Genomic DNA, 20,126 nt, shown 5'->3' on the forward strand with positions numbered 1-20,126 from the left:
TGGCGGAAGTTCTTTTTGTCTGAAAAGAACCTGAGCATGTCATTCTCCAGGGGGTGCTTCAGTTTATTGGGCATCTTCTTGAAGCAGTTCTCCTGCATCTTTGTGGAGAGGAGTTGACCATTATGCATCTTGTATGACTTGTATCTGATACCTTCATGCAAACAGTTCCTTATGGTGCCCTCAGCCACGTGCAGCTCTCTGCCAATGGACCTCATGGACTGGCTGGGGTCTTCATCAACCATGGCTTGCAATCGAGTGACAAATTCGGAGTCCCTGATGGTGTCCAATCATCGAGAATGATGTTTCCTCTTGGCAATACCTTCATAATTGTAGTCAGAAGAAATCAACTTCCTCTTGACAGTCCTGATGAACTGTTCAGTTACTTTTAGCAGTTCTGAAATCTTGCTGCTGCTGTGTCCGGTGGAGATTAACACAAGTACCGCATGCCTTTTCCATATATGAGGAAATGGAAAGCTCTCCATGGATGTTCGGTGTTGCTAGGACAAAGTCTCGACGTATATTGATCGGTTGCTTTTGTTTTGAGTGGTGTGGTTACTTGTGTCTTTCCACATGTCCCTGAAACAATGAAACAATTACCATATGCACCCTGTATATATATATATTTTTTTGTAGTTGTACATGAGTTAACCTTGGGTTCTGTGAACTGGTTTGATCATGTTTTCTGTTTATTATTACTCAGAGTAAAAGAGGAGTAATACAGCAGTGACTTTATATTTTATAATGCAAGTATCGTGATGCATCATACATATGGCAGCCGATGCTGTGCACAAGAATTTGACTCATACTGAAGTGGTTAAAAGAAGAAGAAAAAAAAAAAAAAAAGGAGGGGGGGGAGAGAGAAAAGTGATCTGTTTTTGGTTTAATGTCATAGAATTTTCCTTCTCAGAGAGAGTGATGATGTGACTTTAATATAGTGCCTTTATGATGTGGTACAATTTCCTTGCTGTTAACCCCTTCGATACAATGACGCCTACATAAGCGTCATGAGGAGCAAGTGGGTATGCGAGGATGCTGATGTCAGTGTCATGATTATATATATTGTAGTTATACCTGCGTGACCCCCATACTCTGTAAACTGGCTTCATCATATTTTCTATGGTTATCAAAATTCACGGGTGAAAGAGAACGAGCAATACAGCGGTAACTTTATTTTTTATAATGCGAGTATTATGAAGCAACATCGCACGTCTGGCAGCTAATGCTGCCCACGAAATTTTGGCCCGGAGTGAAGGGGTTAATGACAAAATTATACAGAGCTTCAACAATATGAAATCATTTATTATTCATGCTATTTTCTCAAAAATTACACACCAGTTGCCCTCATCATAATATGATTTGATAATCTGTACACATGGTAATGAAGTACAAATGCTTTCCAGTTCACCTTCTCTGAAGAGATGGTAGTATCGGTGGAATATAGATGGATTAACTGCTTCCATGGCAACCTTGCCTGCAGCCTCCAAGCTAATTTTTTCTTCATTACTCATTTCATTTTCTCTATTAGTTTCAGTTTTAGCTCTGTCTTGAGAGAGTCTGTCTCTAGAATCTCCACTTCCTTTCTGAGGTTTTAATTTCCATGGAACCAGCATGTCCTGATGAGTAAATCCTGTTCGGTTTTCATGTATGGGAAGGTTTGTAGTTGGTATTTTGACATCTGTCTTATTAAAATCTGACTTAGGTTCCTGTGGCAACAAACCAACCTCATGCCTCTGGGGAGCTTGAGTTTCCCTATACTGAGGTCTAAAACTTCCATTATCTTCCTCTGTGTTTTTGTTCCTGCCTGGCCTGTTCTTTTTGTTTTGCTTCAGATAAGCAGATTTTTTCTTATGATATTGTTGTTCCAAAGCCCAAACATACACAAGGCCTTGGCCTCCTACTGTGAGAACCCTTGCCATCTCCAGAATGGCAGCTTTCCTTCGCTCCTGAAGTATAAGTAAACTAAGTATATAACAGTCAATTGTTCAAGGTTATAAATTCTTTAGATATTATATAAAGTATAGTGTATTAACTTTCACTTGACAAAGATTTATTACAACTGATATTTAGGGCAGAATGCATATTAACATGAAAAAAGTAGATAATGACAAAAAATCACAATTCAATGAGACTGAAAATACAAAACAGTTATTCTGAAACATTATTAAATTCCTGCCATATTCAAATGAATTCACTATAACAACACATACAAGAAACATTATTATGATCATTTTATGAGGAAATTTGGAAAAGGATTCAGGAAAAGATAGTAAGACTGTAAAAAATTACAATTTCTTGGTATGTAAAAACTTACATGAGTGGAGAGATGATGGATAACTGCTATGCAGATGACAGCAGTGAAAGATTCATCGCTGAAGGGAAGATTCAGGCAATTACACTGTACAACACTGAAACCACGTCTAATGCATATCTCACAAAGCTTCATACTGGAGTCACAACCAACCTGTTTTTGAGAAAAAGTTTTACCTTTTATATACTGAGGGTATTGATTGCATGTTATTGTGCAGGATCAATTGCACAGTAGTATGCAGCCTATGCTCTAGGGGTCTTGGGGTGCCTTTACAGACTAGAGCCACACAAAATTTTGTCTGTGTTAAATTGAAATCTCTACTCCTTGATGAATGATGCTACTTTTGTACTACAACTATCCCTCCATTATGCTATTCCCATATTGTCCTGTACCACGTTTTTTTAGTACACTTTTTCTTTTTGCATCTGTCCCCTATGGTATAGGGAGGAGAGAATTTTGGCATCATGTTTTCCATGTGTCATAAAAGTTGAGAGGTTAAGGCATAAGAGGGTCTGGGAGGTGATTTCCAACCAGAACCAGGATTTGGGTCATTAAATGTGCATGCTTGTGGTACAGATGAGAGTGAAAAGGAGGTAAGCAGTATGTTTGTGAGAAGGGGTAAGGCAAGGGAGGGAAGGGGTGTTTCTGCTTGTGAAGGATGAGATAGGAAAGTGTGTGGTGGAGTGGAAGTATTCTTAAGGTTAAAGTGGATGAAGGTGAAACTGGGATAGAAAATGTGGGGTTCTGTAAGCACATATGGGCATGGTAGTGAGAAGAGTGTAGAGGAAATGGAGGCCTTTTGGATTTATTCAAATGAGTGCTTTGAGGATTTTGGGAGGAGTGTCAATATAGTTGGGAAATCTCAATGCTAGAATAGGGGATGAGCCAATAGATGGAGTGGTTGGGAAGTTTGAAGTGCCAGGTAAAATTCATATTGGAGAGTTGTTGTCGTTCCCTAGACTGTCTGTCCGAGCAGTCCCGTCTCCCCAAGGAATGCCATAGCCGAAACTGGGTTTTCCCACAAATCCTTTATAGAGCTATGTTGTGTTGTTTGCGTGCATGATTGTGTATAATGCAGTCTTCCATTATGTGTTGTATGGTATTGGAGAGTTGATGGTGGAGATGTATTTAGAGAGTTGATGATAGCTAACACAGTGCTTAAGAAAGTCAAGCATTAGTCTATTTATCTATACACCAAGGGCTTCTTCCTCCTTACATGGGAAGTAACATCAAGCATAAGTACATATGGGAAAAGGTGATGGATAAAAGGTGGTTGATAAGGCACTAATGGATTATGCAGTGGTATCCAAAGGAAGGATAGGAAGAATTTTGCTCTTAGGGGAGAGAGTGGGGGAATGTAAAATAATGTTTTGATGGAAAGTAGTTTGAGAGTAGAGGAAAAGGAAAATGGCAGAACGTAGAGAGGTGCTTAGAGTAAATATTTTAAGTGAGCAGGAAAAGGAGCAGGAGACTAGCAGCTGAGAGAAGTGTGGGAGGTGGTGAAGGATATAATTGAGGTGGGTGTGGAAGAGTAATGGATGTGTTTCAAAGGGGGACTGACAAGGTGTTTAAAGATGGTATGTGGAACGAGGAGGATGGGAGAGAATAGAAGAAAGGGTAGTGAGTGGTGGGATGAAGTGAAGATAGCAGTAGAAAGGAGAAAACAAGCATTTTGGGATTGACTGCTAAGGACTTGGAAACCATATGAGAGGTACAAGGAAAAAAAGAAGAGAAGCAAAACATAAGATAAAGGAGGTAAAGAGGAGAGCAGATGTAAAATGGGTTAGGAGTATGACAGAAAAAATTTGAAAAGAATAAAAAGATGTTTTGGATGGAAATTAAGAGAGATGGGTGAGTCAGCCAAAGAGGAATAAGTAAAAGGTGCAGATGGACAAATATTAATGGAAGTGAAGGTGGTAAGGGGAAGATGAGTAGAGTATTTTAAAGAACTGTTGAATGTGGAGGAGGATAGGGAAGGATTGACTTTGGCAGTGGGAGGTGCTGGGAAAATGACAGTGATGGGAGAGGAAAATGGAGGAGTATAAGAAAAGATAAGGTATATGGAGCTTCGAAAATTATGAGAGCTGGTTGCTGGTTGGGTTTCATGCGGAGTATCTGAAAAAGGGAAGTACAGTTATAATGGACTGGCTAGTGAGGTTGTTTAATATGTGTCTATGGGAGTGGAGACTGCTGGAGGACTGGAGGAGTGCTTATATCACTAGTTCTCAACCCTTGGGTTGCGATAAAAAGTTGGGTTGCCAAGCCATTTGAATGGGTCACCAAGGATTTGTGGACTTACTATTTTCCCAATATTCCTATTCAAAATATTATCGAATCATTAATTCTGACTGTAAAATTCCTGTCATTATAATCTAAGATTAACCTCTTCACTACGGGGCACATCACACGTCTGGCAGCATTAGCTGCTCGACGTGCGATGTTGCGTCATAATAATCGCATTATAAAAAATAAAGTCAGTGCTCAATCGTTCGTTCTCTTTCACCTGTGTATTTTGATAACCATAGAAAACTGATGAAGCCAGTTAAGAGAGAATGAAAATTACGTAGGTACGACTACAATAAATATAATCAAGATGGCGACGTCGGCAACAAGTACCCACTTGCTCCTCATGCCGCCTACGTAGGCGTCATTGTATGGAAGTGGTTAAACAAAACATTGTGATATAGAAGATTTAATCAAGGCAGAAAAAATCTAATCTTGCCTTTTAAGTGTTTATGAAGGTAAAGGTCACCATGGTGGATCTGGACAGGATTTTGGGTCACAGCCAAAAAAGGTTAAGAACTGCTGGCCAATATAATTCTGTTTTACAAAGGAAAAGGGGACAAATGCGATTGTAGTAGTTTTACAGGGGTCACTTTGTTGAGTGTAGTTGGAAAGGCTTATGGGAGGGCTTTAAGTGAAAGGATGAGGAGGGGAATGGAGAGAATAATTGTTGAGGAGCAGTGTGGGTTTAGGAAAGGTAGAGGATGCATGGATCAAATGTTTGTGGTAAGGCAGATTTGTGAGAAGGCTTTGGCAAAAGGCATGAATGCTTTTTGGGACTTCATGGATTTGGAGAAGGCTTATGACTGGGTAGAAAGGAAGGCACTGTGGGAGGTATTGCAGATATATGGGAATGGGGGGGAAGCTGTTCAGAGCCTGTGTTAGAATTGGAAATGGAGAGAGTGAGTGGTTTGAAGTAAAGGGAGGGCTGAATCAGGGATGTGTCATGTCGCCATGGCTGATCAATGTGTACATAGATGGAGTGGTACAGGATGTAAATGTGAGGGTGATGGGCACAGGATTGGAGATGGATATAGTGGAAGAAGTGGGAGGTGAGCCATTTGTTGTTTACAGACAACACTGCACTTACAAAAACCCATATCTCCTTTCCCAGTTTCATCTTCATCCACATTAACCTTGAAGAAACCTCCTTCCACTCCACTACATATTTACTTATCTCTTCACTTACTAGTATAGCCACCCCTTCTTTCCCTCACCCTCTCTTCACTCCTGAGAACCTCCCAACTATACTCCCAAACTCACACTCACCCTTCCCCCTAAACTTAGTTTCACTCAAAGCCAACACATCCATCTTTCTTCTCACAAACATACTACCTATCTCTTCCCTTTTAGTCTCACCTGTACCACATCCACGCACATTAAAAGACCCAAACCTTAGGGTGCTGGTTGGAAAACTCCTAGACCTTTTTATGCCTTTACTTTTTTTAGGAATATCCCCTGTGGGGCTACAGGGGGAAGGATGCCTGGTCCCAATCCCCGTCCCATTTTTCTCGCTTCTTACGATTCAAGTGGGAATACTTAGTGGCAGGATTCTTTTCCCCCCACCACAGGGTAGGCGGGGGGACAGCAACAAGGGGTTGGGGGATAGCATAACGGAGGGACAGTAGCAGTATAATAAAAGTTTCATCATTTCTCTCTGAGCAGAGTCCTCCTCCATCACAGACAAAATGATGTGTGGCTCTGGTCCATAGGGCCGCCCCATATAGACCCTAAAGTATCAACTGCATTCTACTCTGCAATAACAACATGCAGCCAATACCCCAGAAATAATACAAGACAGATATGGATGGGCAGATTGTGCTTTCTTGGATGCACAAATGGCTTTTGACAAAGTACCACACAAAAAGCTAAGAAAAATTGAAATAGGTGGAATACAAGGAAAATTATTGGAATGGATGAAAGATTTCTTGAACAGAAGAAAAATGAGGGTGGTACTTAGAGACAAGAATTCAAATTGGGAAGATATGATAAGCAGAGTCCCTCAAGGCTCTGTATTGGCTCCAATAATGTTTGCTAGTTATATAAATGACATGAATGAAGGCGTGGAATGTTATATGAACTTCTTTGCAGATGATGTGAAACTATTAAGAGAATAAGTACAGAGGAAGATTGCAAATCTTTTCAAGAAGACCTGGACAAAGTCTAGAAATGGAGTCAAAAGAGTGAAGCGAATTTTAACATTAAGAAATGCAGTGTAATGGAATTTGGAAAAAGCAAAAATAGAATCTCGGGTCAATATAAAATTGGTACAAAGGGAGTAAAAAAAGTAAACTCAGAAAGGGACCTAGGAGTAACTATTTCTAATGACATGACACCAAATAAACATGTCAACAAATTAGTATGAGAAACTGTTAACTTATTAAGATCAATGAAAGTGGCCTTTGACTACATGGCTGAAGAAATGGTAATGAAAATACTAGTTACACTGATAAGACCGAAATTGGAATACGCAGCATCTCAATGAATGGAGGAAAAAAAAATAAAAATGCAATTTGACATACGAACAAAGATTGGACAAATTAATTTTACCAACCCTAGAACAAAGAAGAGAAAGAGGTGATTTGATTACTATTTACAGGATTATGAAAAGGATGGAAATTCTTGATAGGGATGACCTACTAAAATGGGACAGAAGAGCCACAAGAGGACACAAGAAGAAACTTAAGAAGGACAGTTACAGAAGAGATCTGAAAAAGAATAGCTTTCCACACAGAGTAATAGATACCTGGAACAAACTGAAAGAGGAAACAGTGCCTGCTAAAACTATACATGACTTTAAGAATAAACTGGATGTGGAAAGATACAACAGTGGGTCACTGTGAGCATAGCTCTCCTCCCGCAAGATACAACTAGGTAAATACACCACCAGATAAAAGTGAGAGGGTTGAGTTGACATGTTTTGAAAATGGGCAGCAGATGAATGATTTTTTAAGCTCACTTATCATGGAAGACCACCACAAGTAGGTACCTGTTATTGGTCCCACATATCCCTCACACATATATTGATATTAATAATTGTATATGAAACCTTATACTATTATACCTCTATAATATTCCTGTTATGTCCCAGGTATTTACCATTTCCACACCCAACATCCAACAGGCTGGATCCAGGCTCCTGTGAGTTAACAAACTGAAATTCAAAAAAGTTTTGACAAAGTTTTCAAAAACATCTTCAATCTTAAATTATAACACATTAAATAAATCCTGAATCATTAGATCAAATGAATCCTTTAAAATCTACCTGTAAGACTTGAGGCCAAGGCTTGTGCCTTGTTTCACTAAAGTGATGTGCAATATTGTCATACACTTGCAGGACATGCTCGGTCTCCAAGGCAAATGCAGCCTTATCATCATCTGGCAGAGACTGCAGCTCATTCATGCTAGTTCCACTCTTCTGATATTCTGCAATTAATTAACTAGAATTAAATAATGCATGCTGCACAATGCCCAAAACAATGTTGCCCTAGTTCTCTTTCGTATGACACCTATGGCTCCCAAGAAACCAGTAACAGCCACAAATTTAGCCAATTGACATTAATTGGATGACCCCTGAACATAGTCATATAGGTAGTCGCTTGATTGATTTTCTCGGCGACAATTACTTAGTTCAGCATGTAAAAGAGCCCACAAGACATGGAAACTTACTCGATCTATTGATCATTAGCTGTGAAGGCATGATAACTGATGTAGAAGTCTGTGAAACTGTTGCAAATAGTGACTACAACTTAGATTCAAACTACTAAAAAAATATAGAATAGATGCTCGTGTTTCTAAATACCCGATTTCAGTAAAGCTCAATTCATAGGACTACATCAGGAGCTTCAGCTTACAGATTAGGAGGCAAAATTAAGTGAAAGACCTGTAGATCAGATGTGGGAAATGTTTCAAAATACACTTACTAAGATGATTCATACTTACATTCCTTTTAACCTCTTCCATACGGTGCCGCCTACGTAGGCGGCATGAGGAGCAAGTGGATACGCGAGGCTGCCATATTGGCGTCTTGATTATATTTATTGTAGTTGTCCCTTTGTAATTGACATACTCTCTAAACTGGCTTCATCACATTTTCTATGGTTATCAAAATTCACGGGTGAAAGAGAGAACGATCGATATAAGCGGTGACTATTTTTTATAATGCGAGTATTATGACGCAACATCGTACGTCTGGCAGCTAATGCTGCCTGCGAGATTTTGGCCCGGAGTGAAGTGGTTAAGGACAGATGTCCCCCAAATCAGGCTTGCCCAAAATGGCTTGACAAAGAAACTGAAAAATTCATTGCTAATAAGAGACAGGCTTATAAGAAATACAAGTGCTCGGGTGCATCTAATGACTATCAAAGTTATATATATACAGAGAGATTTAAAAAAGACAAAAAAAATGAAAGCGACAATACAAAATGAATATTGCTGATAAATCCAAAGAGAATCCCAAAGAATTCTATAGCTACATTAGAGATAAAAAGGTTGTTAGCAATCATATTGGTCCACTATTATCTGCTAATGGTCAACTTGAATATTCAAATGAAGGAATGTGTGATATTTCAAACAATTATTTTAGTTCAGTATTCGTAAATGAAACACCTCAAAGTGAACTCCAAACTGAAACCTGTGAAAAGTATAGGGTAAACTTACTCACTATTGTAAATATAACAAAAGAAAAAATTAAAAGGTGTATAGAGAAACTCAAAGTTAATAAAATACCAGGGCCTGATGGTTGGCATCCAAGAATCTTAAAGGAAATGAAAAATGAGATTGTTGTTCCATTAGAAATTATTTTCAAGAAAAACATCATATCCGGAGATGTCCCAAAGAGAATGGAAGCTAGATAACGTTACTTCCATATTCAAAAAGAGGTGATATAAAGAATCCAAATAACTAGAGGCCTAGAAGGATTAGCTTGTTGAGTGCAGTTGGGAAGGCTTATGGGAGGATCTTGATTGAGGATTAGAAGAGGAACAGAGGGAGTAATTGGTGAGGAACAGTGTGGGTTTAGGACAGATAGAGGTTGCGTAGATCAGATTTTTGTGGTAAGACAGATATGTGAGAAAGCTATAGGAAAAGGTAAGGATGTTTTTTGGGCTTTTATGGAAAGGCTTATGACAGGGTAGACAGGAAGGCACTGTGGGAGGTTTTGCAGATATATGGGATAGGAGGAAAGCTCTTAGGAGCTGTCAAGAGTTTTTACGAGAGTAGTAGTGTGTGTCAGGATTAGAAATGGAGAGAGTGAGTGGTTTGAGATAAAGGTGGGACTTCATCAGGGATGTCTTATGTCACCCTGGCTGTTCAATTTATACATGGATGGGGTGGTGTGAGAGGTAAATGCAAAGGTGGTGGGTCAGGGATTGGAGATGGTTAAAGAAAATGGAGAAAAGTGGGAGGTGAGCCAGCTGTTGTTTGTGGATGACACTGCACTTGTAGCAGGATCAAAGGAGGGATTGAGGAAGTTAGTGATGGAGTTTGGGAGTGTATGAAAGAAGGAAGTTGAAGATAAATGTGGGTAAAAGTAAGGTGATGAAATGTACAAGTGGTGAAAGTGGCAGCAGACTGGAAGTGAGTATTAAGGGAGAGAAGCTGGAGGAAGTGGATAATTTTAGATACCTGGGTGCGAATGTGGCAGGAAAGGGAGGAGTGGAGGTGGAGGAAGTGTGTAGATTGAGAGAAGCGAGTAAATGCCTTGGTGGATTAAAAAGTGTAATGAGAAAGAGACATTTGGGAATGGATGCTAAGAGGAGATTGTATGAAGGAGTGATTGTGCTGAAAGCACTGTATGGGGCAGAAACATGGAATATAAGAGAGGATGAGAGGAGTTTGAATGTGTTTGAGATGAGGTGTCTGAGAATTATGATAGGGGTTACTTGGCTGGATAGAGTGACAAAAGAGGAAGTGAGGAGGAGAACGAGGGTGGAAAGGGAGTTGGGAGTTAGGGTGAATGAAAGAGTATTGGGATGGTTTGGACACATGGAAAGAATGAGTGAAGAAAGACTAGTAAAAGAGGTGTGGAAGGCAGATGTGGAAGGAGTGAACATGAGGGGGGTGGCCTAGGATGAGATGAACGGATGGGGTAAAAGGGGCTTTGGGGAAGAGGGGAATGTCTGTTGAGGTAGGACAGGAGAGGACAGAGGACAGGGGTGAATGGAGAATGGTTGTATATGGATGATGTGATGCATGAGGTGGAATGGGTGGGGGATGGGGGATGAGGGAGTATGTGTGAGAAAAATTTGATGCAGCCTAAAGGGATTTCTCCCTGTGTTCTCCTTTTCTGCAAGAGGGGATGGAGAGGGGGGGGGGTCACCAATTTAATGAAGTGGCCTTGCTGTAGATGTGTTGTGCCTTGTGACACTGCCTCTGACCCAGGACAATGGAAAAGATGCAGGGATGACCTGTCATCCAGGAGGTGCCAAGATAGGAGAGAGGGAAGAGGTTGGAGGGGAGTGGAGTGTTTTAGGGATGGAATGGGTGGTAGTGTTTTTTATGCCTTTGTTTTTTAGCTACCTCCCTTATAAGGGGGGAAAAAGCCTTTGGTATATGTATGTATCACCAATACCACACAATATGTCCACACAAATACATATTCACATGCTGATCATTAAACAAGCTCTCCAAGATAGACCACCAAACTCAATACTCCACCAACTACCCCGGGACATAAACTCCACAGAAAAATCCCTCTAGAGAAGTGAGAACCACATTGGCATGCTTGCATTTAAGAAACATTCCAGCATCAAACCAATATCAACACAGAATAGCCCTAGTCACAGAATCAAATTGTCCAAGATGCAACCCCCAGAAGATACAGAGTATTTAATTCTATAATGTCCCACACTAACAATTCCTGGACATCAACACAGTATTTCTTCCTTGAATGACTTATGTGCCCATCCTGTGGCCACAGCTGGTTACCTGAGAGTCATGGGTTTCTTGCAAAAGACCTTGGGCAACAGAATGACTGATGAAACCTTTCAACTTGTACAGACATATCTGTTTCTAAGTTAATTCTTATGAAAGGCACATTCACCCAAACCTGAGAACCTGTTCTTTATAAAATCATAAAAAAGTACAATTACTTTGGAGCATCAAAGAAAACTCTTACAATTACATTTTCTTCATACAAAAAAGTTCTGAAAGAACTGAAGAATATATTTATTCATGTATTAGAAAAAAAGTATCCAAAATGTATGTGAGCAAACTTAGGAATAAAAAGAAATATATCCACATATAACATGAGATCAGATTAATACAGGAAACTGTTCACTACCATTTAACTTAAGGTTGCACTCCAGATGATTTGTGTCCACTTCTTGTGTCTTCCTAAATGTGAAAGACAACCTGTTGTCTCGTTGCTTCAGTGTCAGCCCTGAGCCATTCTCAACAGGGACTACATCTGTCATTCTTGGGCAGATCCCATGAGTCCATTCAAACCTGTACATCAAATAGTCTTTATATACTACATATATACATATAGCAAGGACTCTTTCTCCCTTATCAGGGAGGTAGCCAAAGTCAAAAGACATAATTCCACTCCCACTCATTTCACCCCCACCCATTCCATTCCCATCCACCACCCCTCCCTCTCTCTCATCTTGGCTCCTCATGGATGATGGGTCATCCCTGCATCTCACTCATCACCCTGGGTCAGAAGTAATGCAGCAAGGTACATCCACAGCAAGGCTGCTTAATTTAACCAGTGACATCCCCTCATGCAGAGACATTGAAGATGGGAGAAATCCCTTTGGGGTGCATCAAAATATCATTCACACATAACTACTTCTTAACCCCCACTCCATCCCCCACCAACTCCCTTCCATTTATCACAGTATCATCTCTACACTACCATTCTCCACTCACCCCTATTTCCTGCCTTCTCCCTTCCTTGCTCAACAGACATTTCCATCTTGCTCAACATCCTTTTCACCCCATCCATCTCATCCTTAGTCATCCCCTCCTGTTCAGTTTATCTACCTCTGCCTTCCACACTTCTTTTACTAATCTTTCTTCATTTGTTCTTTCCATGTGTGCAAACCACCCCAACACTTTCATCAACCCTATCTCCCATCTCCATTTCCATCCCCACTCTTCTCCTCACCTCCTCATTTCTCACTCTATCCAACCTTGTAACCCCTACCATACTTCTTAGACATTTCACCTCAAACACATTTAAATTCTTCCTCTCTTATGTTCCATGTCTCTGCTCCATGTAGTGCTGTCAGCACAATCACTCCTTCATACTGTGAGATACAAAGGCAGGACACCACGAATGTAGCTCCCCTTCCCACAAAATACAACTAGGTAAATACAATCTCCTCTTAGCATCCATTCCCAAATGTCTATTTCTCATTACACTTTATAATCCCCCAAGGTACTTAATTGCTTCTCTCAATCTACAATCTACCTCCACCTCCACTCCTCCCTTTCCTGCCACATTCGCACCCAAGTACCTAAAGCTATCCACTTCCTCCAACCTCTCTTGCTTAAGGCTCGCTTCCAAATTGTTGCCATTCTCTCCCCTGGTACATCTCATCATCTTTTATCCACATTTACCTTCAATTTTCTCCTATCACATATGTTCCCAAACTTTGTTACTAACTCCTTAATCTCCCCCTCTGATCCTGCCACAAGTACAGTGTCATCAGCAAACAAAAACTGTATTACCTCCCATTTTTCTCCAATTTCTTTAACCATCCTGCCCATTATCCTCCCATTTACCTCCTGCACCACTCCATCCATGTATATATTGAAGAGCCACTCCACCTCTCCATTTCTAATTGTAAGACAGGCTCCACTACTCTCGTAAAAACTCTTGACTGCCCTTAACAGCTTTCCTTGGACCCCATATATCTGCAAAAGCTTCCACAATGCTTTCCTATTCACCCTGTGATAAGCCTTTTCCAAATCTATAAAAGTCCCAAAAAACATCCTTACATACATACTTATTTACCTAGTTGTATCTTACAGGAAGGGGAGCTATGCTCGTGGTGTCCCATCTTTGAATCTCAGTGTCTAGCTTGCTCTTAAATTTGTGTATAGTTTTTGTACACACTATTGTTTCATCCAGTTTGTTCCAGACATCCACCACTCTGTGTGGAAGCATGTTTGTTTTTTTAGGTTGCTTCTATAACTGTCCTTTTTGAGTTTCTTTTCATGTCCCCTTGTATTTCTCTTATCCCAATTTAGTAAATCCTCTCTATCAAGGACTTCCATGCCTTTCATGATTCTGTAGATGGTCAGCAGGTCACCTCTTTCTCTTCTTTGTTCCAGAGTTGGTAAATTAAGTTTTGATAACCTCTTCTCATATGATAGGCTTGAACATTTTGGGGCCCTCTTTGTAGTTGCTCTCTGGATTCTTTTAATCTTCTTTATATTCTTTTTGGTACTGGGTGACCATAGTGTCACAGCATACTCCAGTCTAAGCCTTATTAGTGTGACTAATATGTTATTAAATGAGGTGATAATCTCATGACGGAGAACTTCCACGGCCATACCTTCAGTTGTTAATATCAATTTGAATCAACTGCTTCCTTTGTAGTTGTCCTCACACATACATCAACTTCATAAACTAGCTTGTCCTCCCAGTCATTCTCTTGTTCACTAGCTCATCCTAGTAGTAGTCCCTCATTCATTAGCTCATCCTCGTAGTCGTCCCTTGTACCAGCGTGCACTGTGTGGTTCTGTATTGTTGCTTGCAGTTCTCTTCACACTCATAATTGCATCTTGCACTATTTCCATTTATCACCAGTCTCTTCTTTCATAGTGCTGAGTTTCATTCCTAGCTGCCACCACTTTCAACCTCCTTTCTCCTTTCTCCCACCTTTCTCTACTGTCATTTGTTACATATGATTAATCACTCACAATTTTAGTCAGTAGGCTCTGTTGCCTCCAATCATCCAATGTTCTTTTCCTTCAGTTATAATTTTTCTGTATTGGTGAAATTAAAGATATAAAATGTTTTCTTTCTTTTCTTCCATTTTTTTATACACTTGCTTCTCTGAAGTGCATTCCATGAATTCCCCTGAGAACATACATATTAGGTCCTAGGTGAGCTTTGCAGTGACATAGTGATTTCTTTAGTCCAATGTGATCTTAACTTTGTTTAAGATTCTCCCAAAAGGGTGTGATCTTACAATTGTGAACCAATTGAATTTTCTCTTCCTCCACTCTTTCCCTAATCAGATTCATTGTTACAATTCTATATGCAATATTGTTTACTTAAGCAATCTAAATTCTCTGCATATCTCACTTAGCCATTTTTATAACTCAAAGCAGAGATCAAACTTATGCAACTCCTCATCTACGAACTGTGTTGTTTACAAAATACCCAACCCATAAAAATACAACACTTACCATCTATCCATTTCTACCAATTCATCTACCAGCCTCTTACACTCAAATGCTTATTTTATTTTATTTTTTATTTTTTTGTTATTTTAGGTCTCATTGTGACACCATGTGAGAAAAGTATTATCAATAGTAATTGTGTTAGTGTGGAAGTAAAGAAAGAAATTATATTAAAACATGATAATAAACTTCATGTTTCTGACATCGCCTAGCAATATGATATGGCGAAACCAATTATCTTTACAATTCTAAAGAACAAAACAGCATTAAAGGTGGCTGATGTGGCTAAAGGAGTGACTGTACTAATCATTCAGACTGCCTCAGATGCAAACCACACAGTGGACACAGAACACTTCTTCAATGCCCTACGCTAACAATCTCTACACAACATTACATCTTCCCTGAATGATTTGTGGACCTGTGGGAGACTGTTGCCAGTTATCTGAAGGCTGCAGCTCCTCTGCAAGACCAGGAGCAATGGATTGATATAATTAGGTAAATACATACACTCAAAGCCCTTTCTCCTCATCAATGTACCTCATTGTTGGTCTTCCTCTCAAATTCATCACATCCAATTCTTTTCTTCCTCTTTTAGTTATAATTTTCTCCTTCATCCTTTCCATATACCCAAATGACATCAGAACTCTTTGACCTACCCTATCCAACAGCTTTCTTTCCACTGTTCTCAACCTCATTTCTACATTTCTCACTCTATCCATCCTCATATACCTTACCATACTTCTTAAACATTTCATCTAGAAATTATTCATATTCTTCCTGCCTCTTTATATTTCAAGCCTCTGCCCCATACATTGTCATAGGTACAATCACTCCTTCATATAACTTCCCTTTTCCATTCATCCCCAAACACCTGTTTCTCATAACACTTCTCATTGCAATCAGACATTTACTATGTAATTCACCTTGTTTCCATTCACTGCTTGATGCTTAAACTCTACTTCCTCAAGCTTCTCACCTCTCATATTCACATTCAACCTGCCATAATCATCATTCCTTTACTTTTGCCCAAATTTACTTGTAACTTTCTCCTCTCACACACCCTTCCAAACTCAATCACCAACTGATTCAGTCTCTCTTCAGACTCAGTCACAAATGAAATGTCATCCACAATTAACTGGTTATTTCCCACGTGAAGCTTGCTGACCAAGCATGTTAGGGCATCATTATTTGTAGCAAAGGTGTTTGATATATATGACTGTTTGTGAACCAATTCACAGAGGCACACTCATAAAGTCCAAAGGGGGCACCAAGCCTCCTGATAGTTTGTTAACATATAAATTTTCCCATCTCTTACCAACTCCATGCCACTTGATACAAAAAGATAGAGATCAACTTCAAATAATGACGGGTTTAAGCAAACTAACTCTTCACAATGTGCGCTGTCCACAGCTGAGAACATTGCACTCACGCGTGGCTCAGACACCATGTGAAAAATGTAAAGAGCCATCATCATTATTCCTTCTGTGTTCTTCCTCCCTTACCATCTATACAGGTGGCTACTCCACATCACTGACCGGCTAAATGTTCTAGCACTTTAACCTCAACCCCTACCAGAGACCATAAGTTGCTTGTCGCCAGGTAGTTGAATAAACAGAGACTCTTCAATTATTTCAATGAAAAAGTGAATTTATCAGGAGAGACAACGCAGAAACATCTGCTCATCACAAGCCACCCTCGTTGAAGGCCATCGTGTATGTCATACAGGGACTATTATGTAAACAGCGGTGTGTATTTTGGTAACTTATCTATGTACAAAGCCATTATCACACGAAAAACCATTTTTCGCACCGAAAACACTGATCAATGTCTGAGCTTCTGCCAATCTGTGCCTCTTTAGTATATGATTCATCACACATTTCAGACCACACAGATATAATTGTGTAATGTGAACTTTCACAAATAATTTGTTTGTATGTTATCAATAATTCTGTTCTGTACGGTCTCAGGGATGTAGACTTAGACGATGATTTGTATAAATGTTATTTTTACCCTTCATCTTAATTCACTGCTCATTCTTAAAACACATAAAGAAAATGTAAAAGAAATGGTAAAAATGTTAGGCAGTCTTCTTGAATTTATACTGTACATATATAACATTATTATATAGATGTATTTTTTATGCAGGATTCCTGTCACTATCATCTGATATAAGAGTTTTTAATAGAGAGGGTATATAATTCTCTCACACACACACATTATGTAGAGGAGGAAGTGTATACATAGTGTTGTGTATTAGATGTCAGCAACAGTAAAACATTTTATGTTCAGCATTGATTGGGCAAGAATGTTGCAACATATTGGGGTATTAGTTGTCTGCAGTTATAATTGACTTAGGGTTTATTTGGGGATGTAGGTAATGATGGAGTAAGGATTTGTGGTTGGGTCAGTGATTAGATGTGGAAAATGTGAGTAATTAATTTATTCTGTGTCTGGGTTCAGAGATAATAAACATATCTAAATAGTATATTTTAGTTGTTTTGATGAATGGTGTGTTCTTTTTGTTGGGGGGGTGGGGTGGGTTGAAGGTTGTATTGTTATTGTTGATTTATTTTTGTTGGATATTGTGAGACATTGGGTAGATATCAATACAATAATTATAGATGACACCACATGGACTTTATTTTAGTTGGAGATAGTCACTACGTCGTAAACAATGTAAGATTTAAAGATATAAATAGACACACTGTATGATGATTGTGACAATCTCATTTTAATTTTTATGCTTTTCATTCTTCAATGTCATATCAACATGTTTATTTTTTTGAGTATCATTGTTATTAAATTATACATTACAATGGCAAGTATTTTTTGTATATGTTAAGCCAATTTTTATGCTCTATATTGTTTGATAGTGTAATGGGTATATTTTATGAAAGTGGAGTTGGTTTGGTGTTGATTTTGAGTGTGTTCTTGTTATTGAAGTTTTGTTTTCATGATTTTATGTAAAATTATTTGTGTTTGTTGGGTGTAGAATTTAATTATATAATAAAAAAAATATATGTTGAGTATTTTTTGGTGTGTGGGTGTTTTGTTTGTGTGAATGTGGTGTGTTGTTTTGTGTGAGGATTGGGGTTTCTGTGAAAGTGTGTGTGTGTGATTTTGTTTTTGTGTTTTTGTGTGGTTGGGTGGGTGTATTGATATTGTTTTGTTTTGTGTGTTAGTGGTGGTGCAATTGTGTGTTTTTGAGGTTTTAATTTATTTGTGATTGGGGTTTTATTTTTTGGTGTTTTGCTTTTGTGTATTGGTTTGTGGGTGGTTTTTTGTTGCTATAATGTGTGTTTATTGTGGTTTGATTGGTTTTCATCTTGTTTTTTGTATATGTACATGATGTGTTTGTGTGGGATATTTTGTGGTATTTTGTTATTGGTGTGAATTTGGTAGCTTTGATCATTGGTGTGTGTGTTTGGTTTGATTGTTTGTTGTTCCTGTGTTCCTTTTTATTTCCTCTTTTTATTGTTTCATTTTTTCTTTTTTTTTTGGGTGTTTTGGGGTTTGGTGGTTTTTGTTATGGTTTGGGTTTTGTTTTTTATGGTTGTTTGGGTTGTGGTGTGTGTGGATTTGGGGTGGTTATTTGTTTTTGTGCTCTTAGTTGAGATTTTGAGGAGGAGTGTTTATTGATATAAGTTTTGGAGGTTTTTTTGGGATTGAGATAATTTCATATATATATATGTTTTTGTGAGGGGAATCAAAATATGAGGGATTTTATATCACTTACCTGATGACAGTTTTTTGCTTTTTTTAAAGGAGGTTGATTTGTTTGGTTTTTGACTGAGATAAATGAAGGTTGTTTAGAATATTTGGATATTGATAGAAATAATAAAGGAGGGTCAAATTTTATGAAAAGGAAAATTGAGATATCAATTTGTAGAAAAGGCTATATGATGAAAATAAGGAAGCGTGAAATGTTAAGATGGGTTTAAGACCCACTTTGGTTATCCATGTGTCCAAACCATCCAAATAACCATCGTTCCTGACAACGTAGTATGGCTTTGCTATGTGGATGACATACTACTAATTTCCCCCGGATGGTTTAACATCCCCAAACTCCAAGTGGCACTGAATGAGGTTGAGCCATCATCCAGTTCACCTTGGAGGAAGAAGTCAATGATTCCCTTCCATTTTTGGATACCCTTATCATCAAACATGATAATCTTTTAAAATTTACAGTCTACAGGAAACCAACCAATAAGGATGATTTGACTCACTTCCTTTCCCATCATGACCTCAGTATTAAGAAAGGTGTAGTTATAGGTTTCTACCTCAGAGCTCTCAGAATTTGTAGCCCTGAATTCTTAGAGGACGAGTTTAGGCACATAAAGGAGGTCTTTCAGAAATTAAAATATCCAGAGTGCATCATCCACCAGTGCAAGAAAAAGGCACTCAAAATAATGGAAGGGCGGAAATCAACAAAAGATCCAGCTACGAGGCTTATCCTTCCAGCCAGCAGCGTCACCACCACCCTCACCCGGACACTTGGGCGTTGCAACATTCAGGTAGTGGGCCAGTCCAGCAGGACTATCAAAGAGCTCTCTAGAAGGAATGACAGCCGGGACGAGATGTGGGGAAAAATACTGGTGTCTACCGCATACCCTGTGCTGGATGTGATAAAGTATATATCGGCAAGACCTCCTGTGACCTGAAGACCCGGATCCGGGAGCATTGCTATGATTCACAGAACAACATCACCACCAACGCCTGTGTTATCCACTGGAACACCAACGGACCACCTGATGGATTGGGATAACGCAGAGCTTCTTTTTAGTGAACCAGACAGGATGAGGAGGAAATACCTGGAAGCAGCCACCATTCAAAGCTTCAAAACCATTGAGCAGAACAGAGGCATGTTCAACATCGCCCCTCCTATCATCCATCTGTTACCCGCATTATACAAATGTATGAAATGTCCCCCTTAGTTTACTTCAACAAACTGTCTGAAATGTCCTCCTTTATCTCCACCAAGTCCCACCCCGTCATCCTTCTGTTACCCGCATTATACAAATGTATGAAATGTCCCCCTTAGTCCACTTCAACAAACTGTCCAAAATGTCCTCCTTTATCTCCACCAAGTCCCACCCGTCCCCTTCTCACACAGCCCCCCTCCACCCCTCCACCTACCACCCACCCCTCCCAGTTCCTTCCCCGTCGGCCTATATGT

The 20,126-nt window shown here is 39.3% G+C and overlaps 1 protein-coding gene across 1 annotated transcript; it reads right to left on the bottom strand.

The window, feature by feature from the left end:
• Positions 1-1,007: 1,007 nt before the first annotated feature.
• LOC143019603 (tRNA (carboxymethyluridine(34)-5-O)-methyltransferase ALKBH8-like) lies at positions 1,008-12,067 on the bottom strand. Its single transcript, XM_076175395.1, has 5 exons — positions 11,874-12,067; positions 7,857-8,017; positions 7,656-7,745; positions 2,312-2,461; positions 1,008-1,943 (listed from the first exon to the last, which is right to left on the bottom strand). Exons 1-5 carry the CDS (start codon positions 12,043-12,045, stop codon positions 1,305-1,307), a joined length of 1,212 nt encoding a protein of 403 aa, XP_076031510.1. The 5' UTR covers positions 12,046-12,067; the 3' UTR covers positions 1,008-1,304.
• Positions 12,068-20,126: the final 8,059 nt, after the last annotated feature.

The sequence above is a fragment of the Oratosquilla oratoria genome, chromosome 37 (genome assembly GCF_046742065.1).
Source record: "Oratosquilla oratoria isolate Oo_2021 chromosome 37, ASM4674206v1, whole genome shotgun sequence".
Classification (NCBI taxonomy): domain Eukaryota; kingdom Metazoa; phylum Arthropoda; class Malacostraca; order Stomatopoda; family Squillidae; genus Oratosquilla; species Oratosquilla oratoria.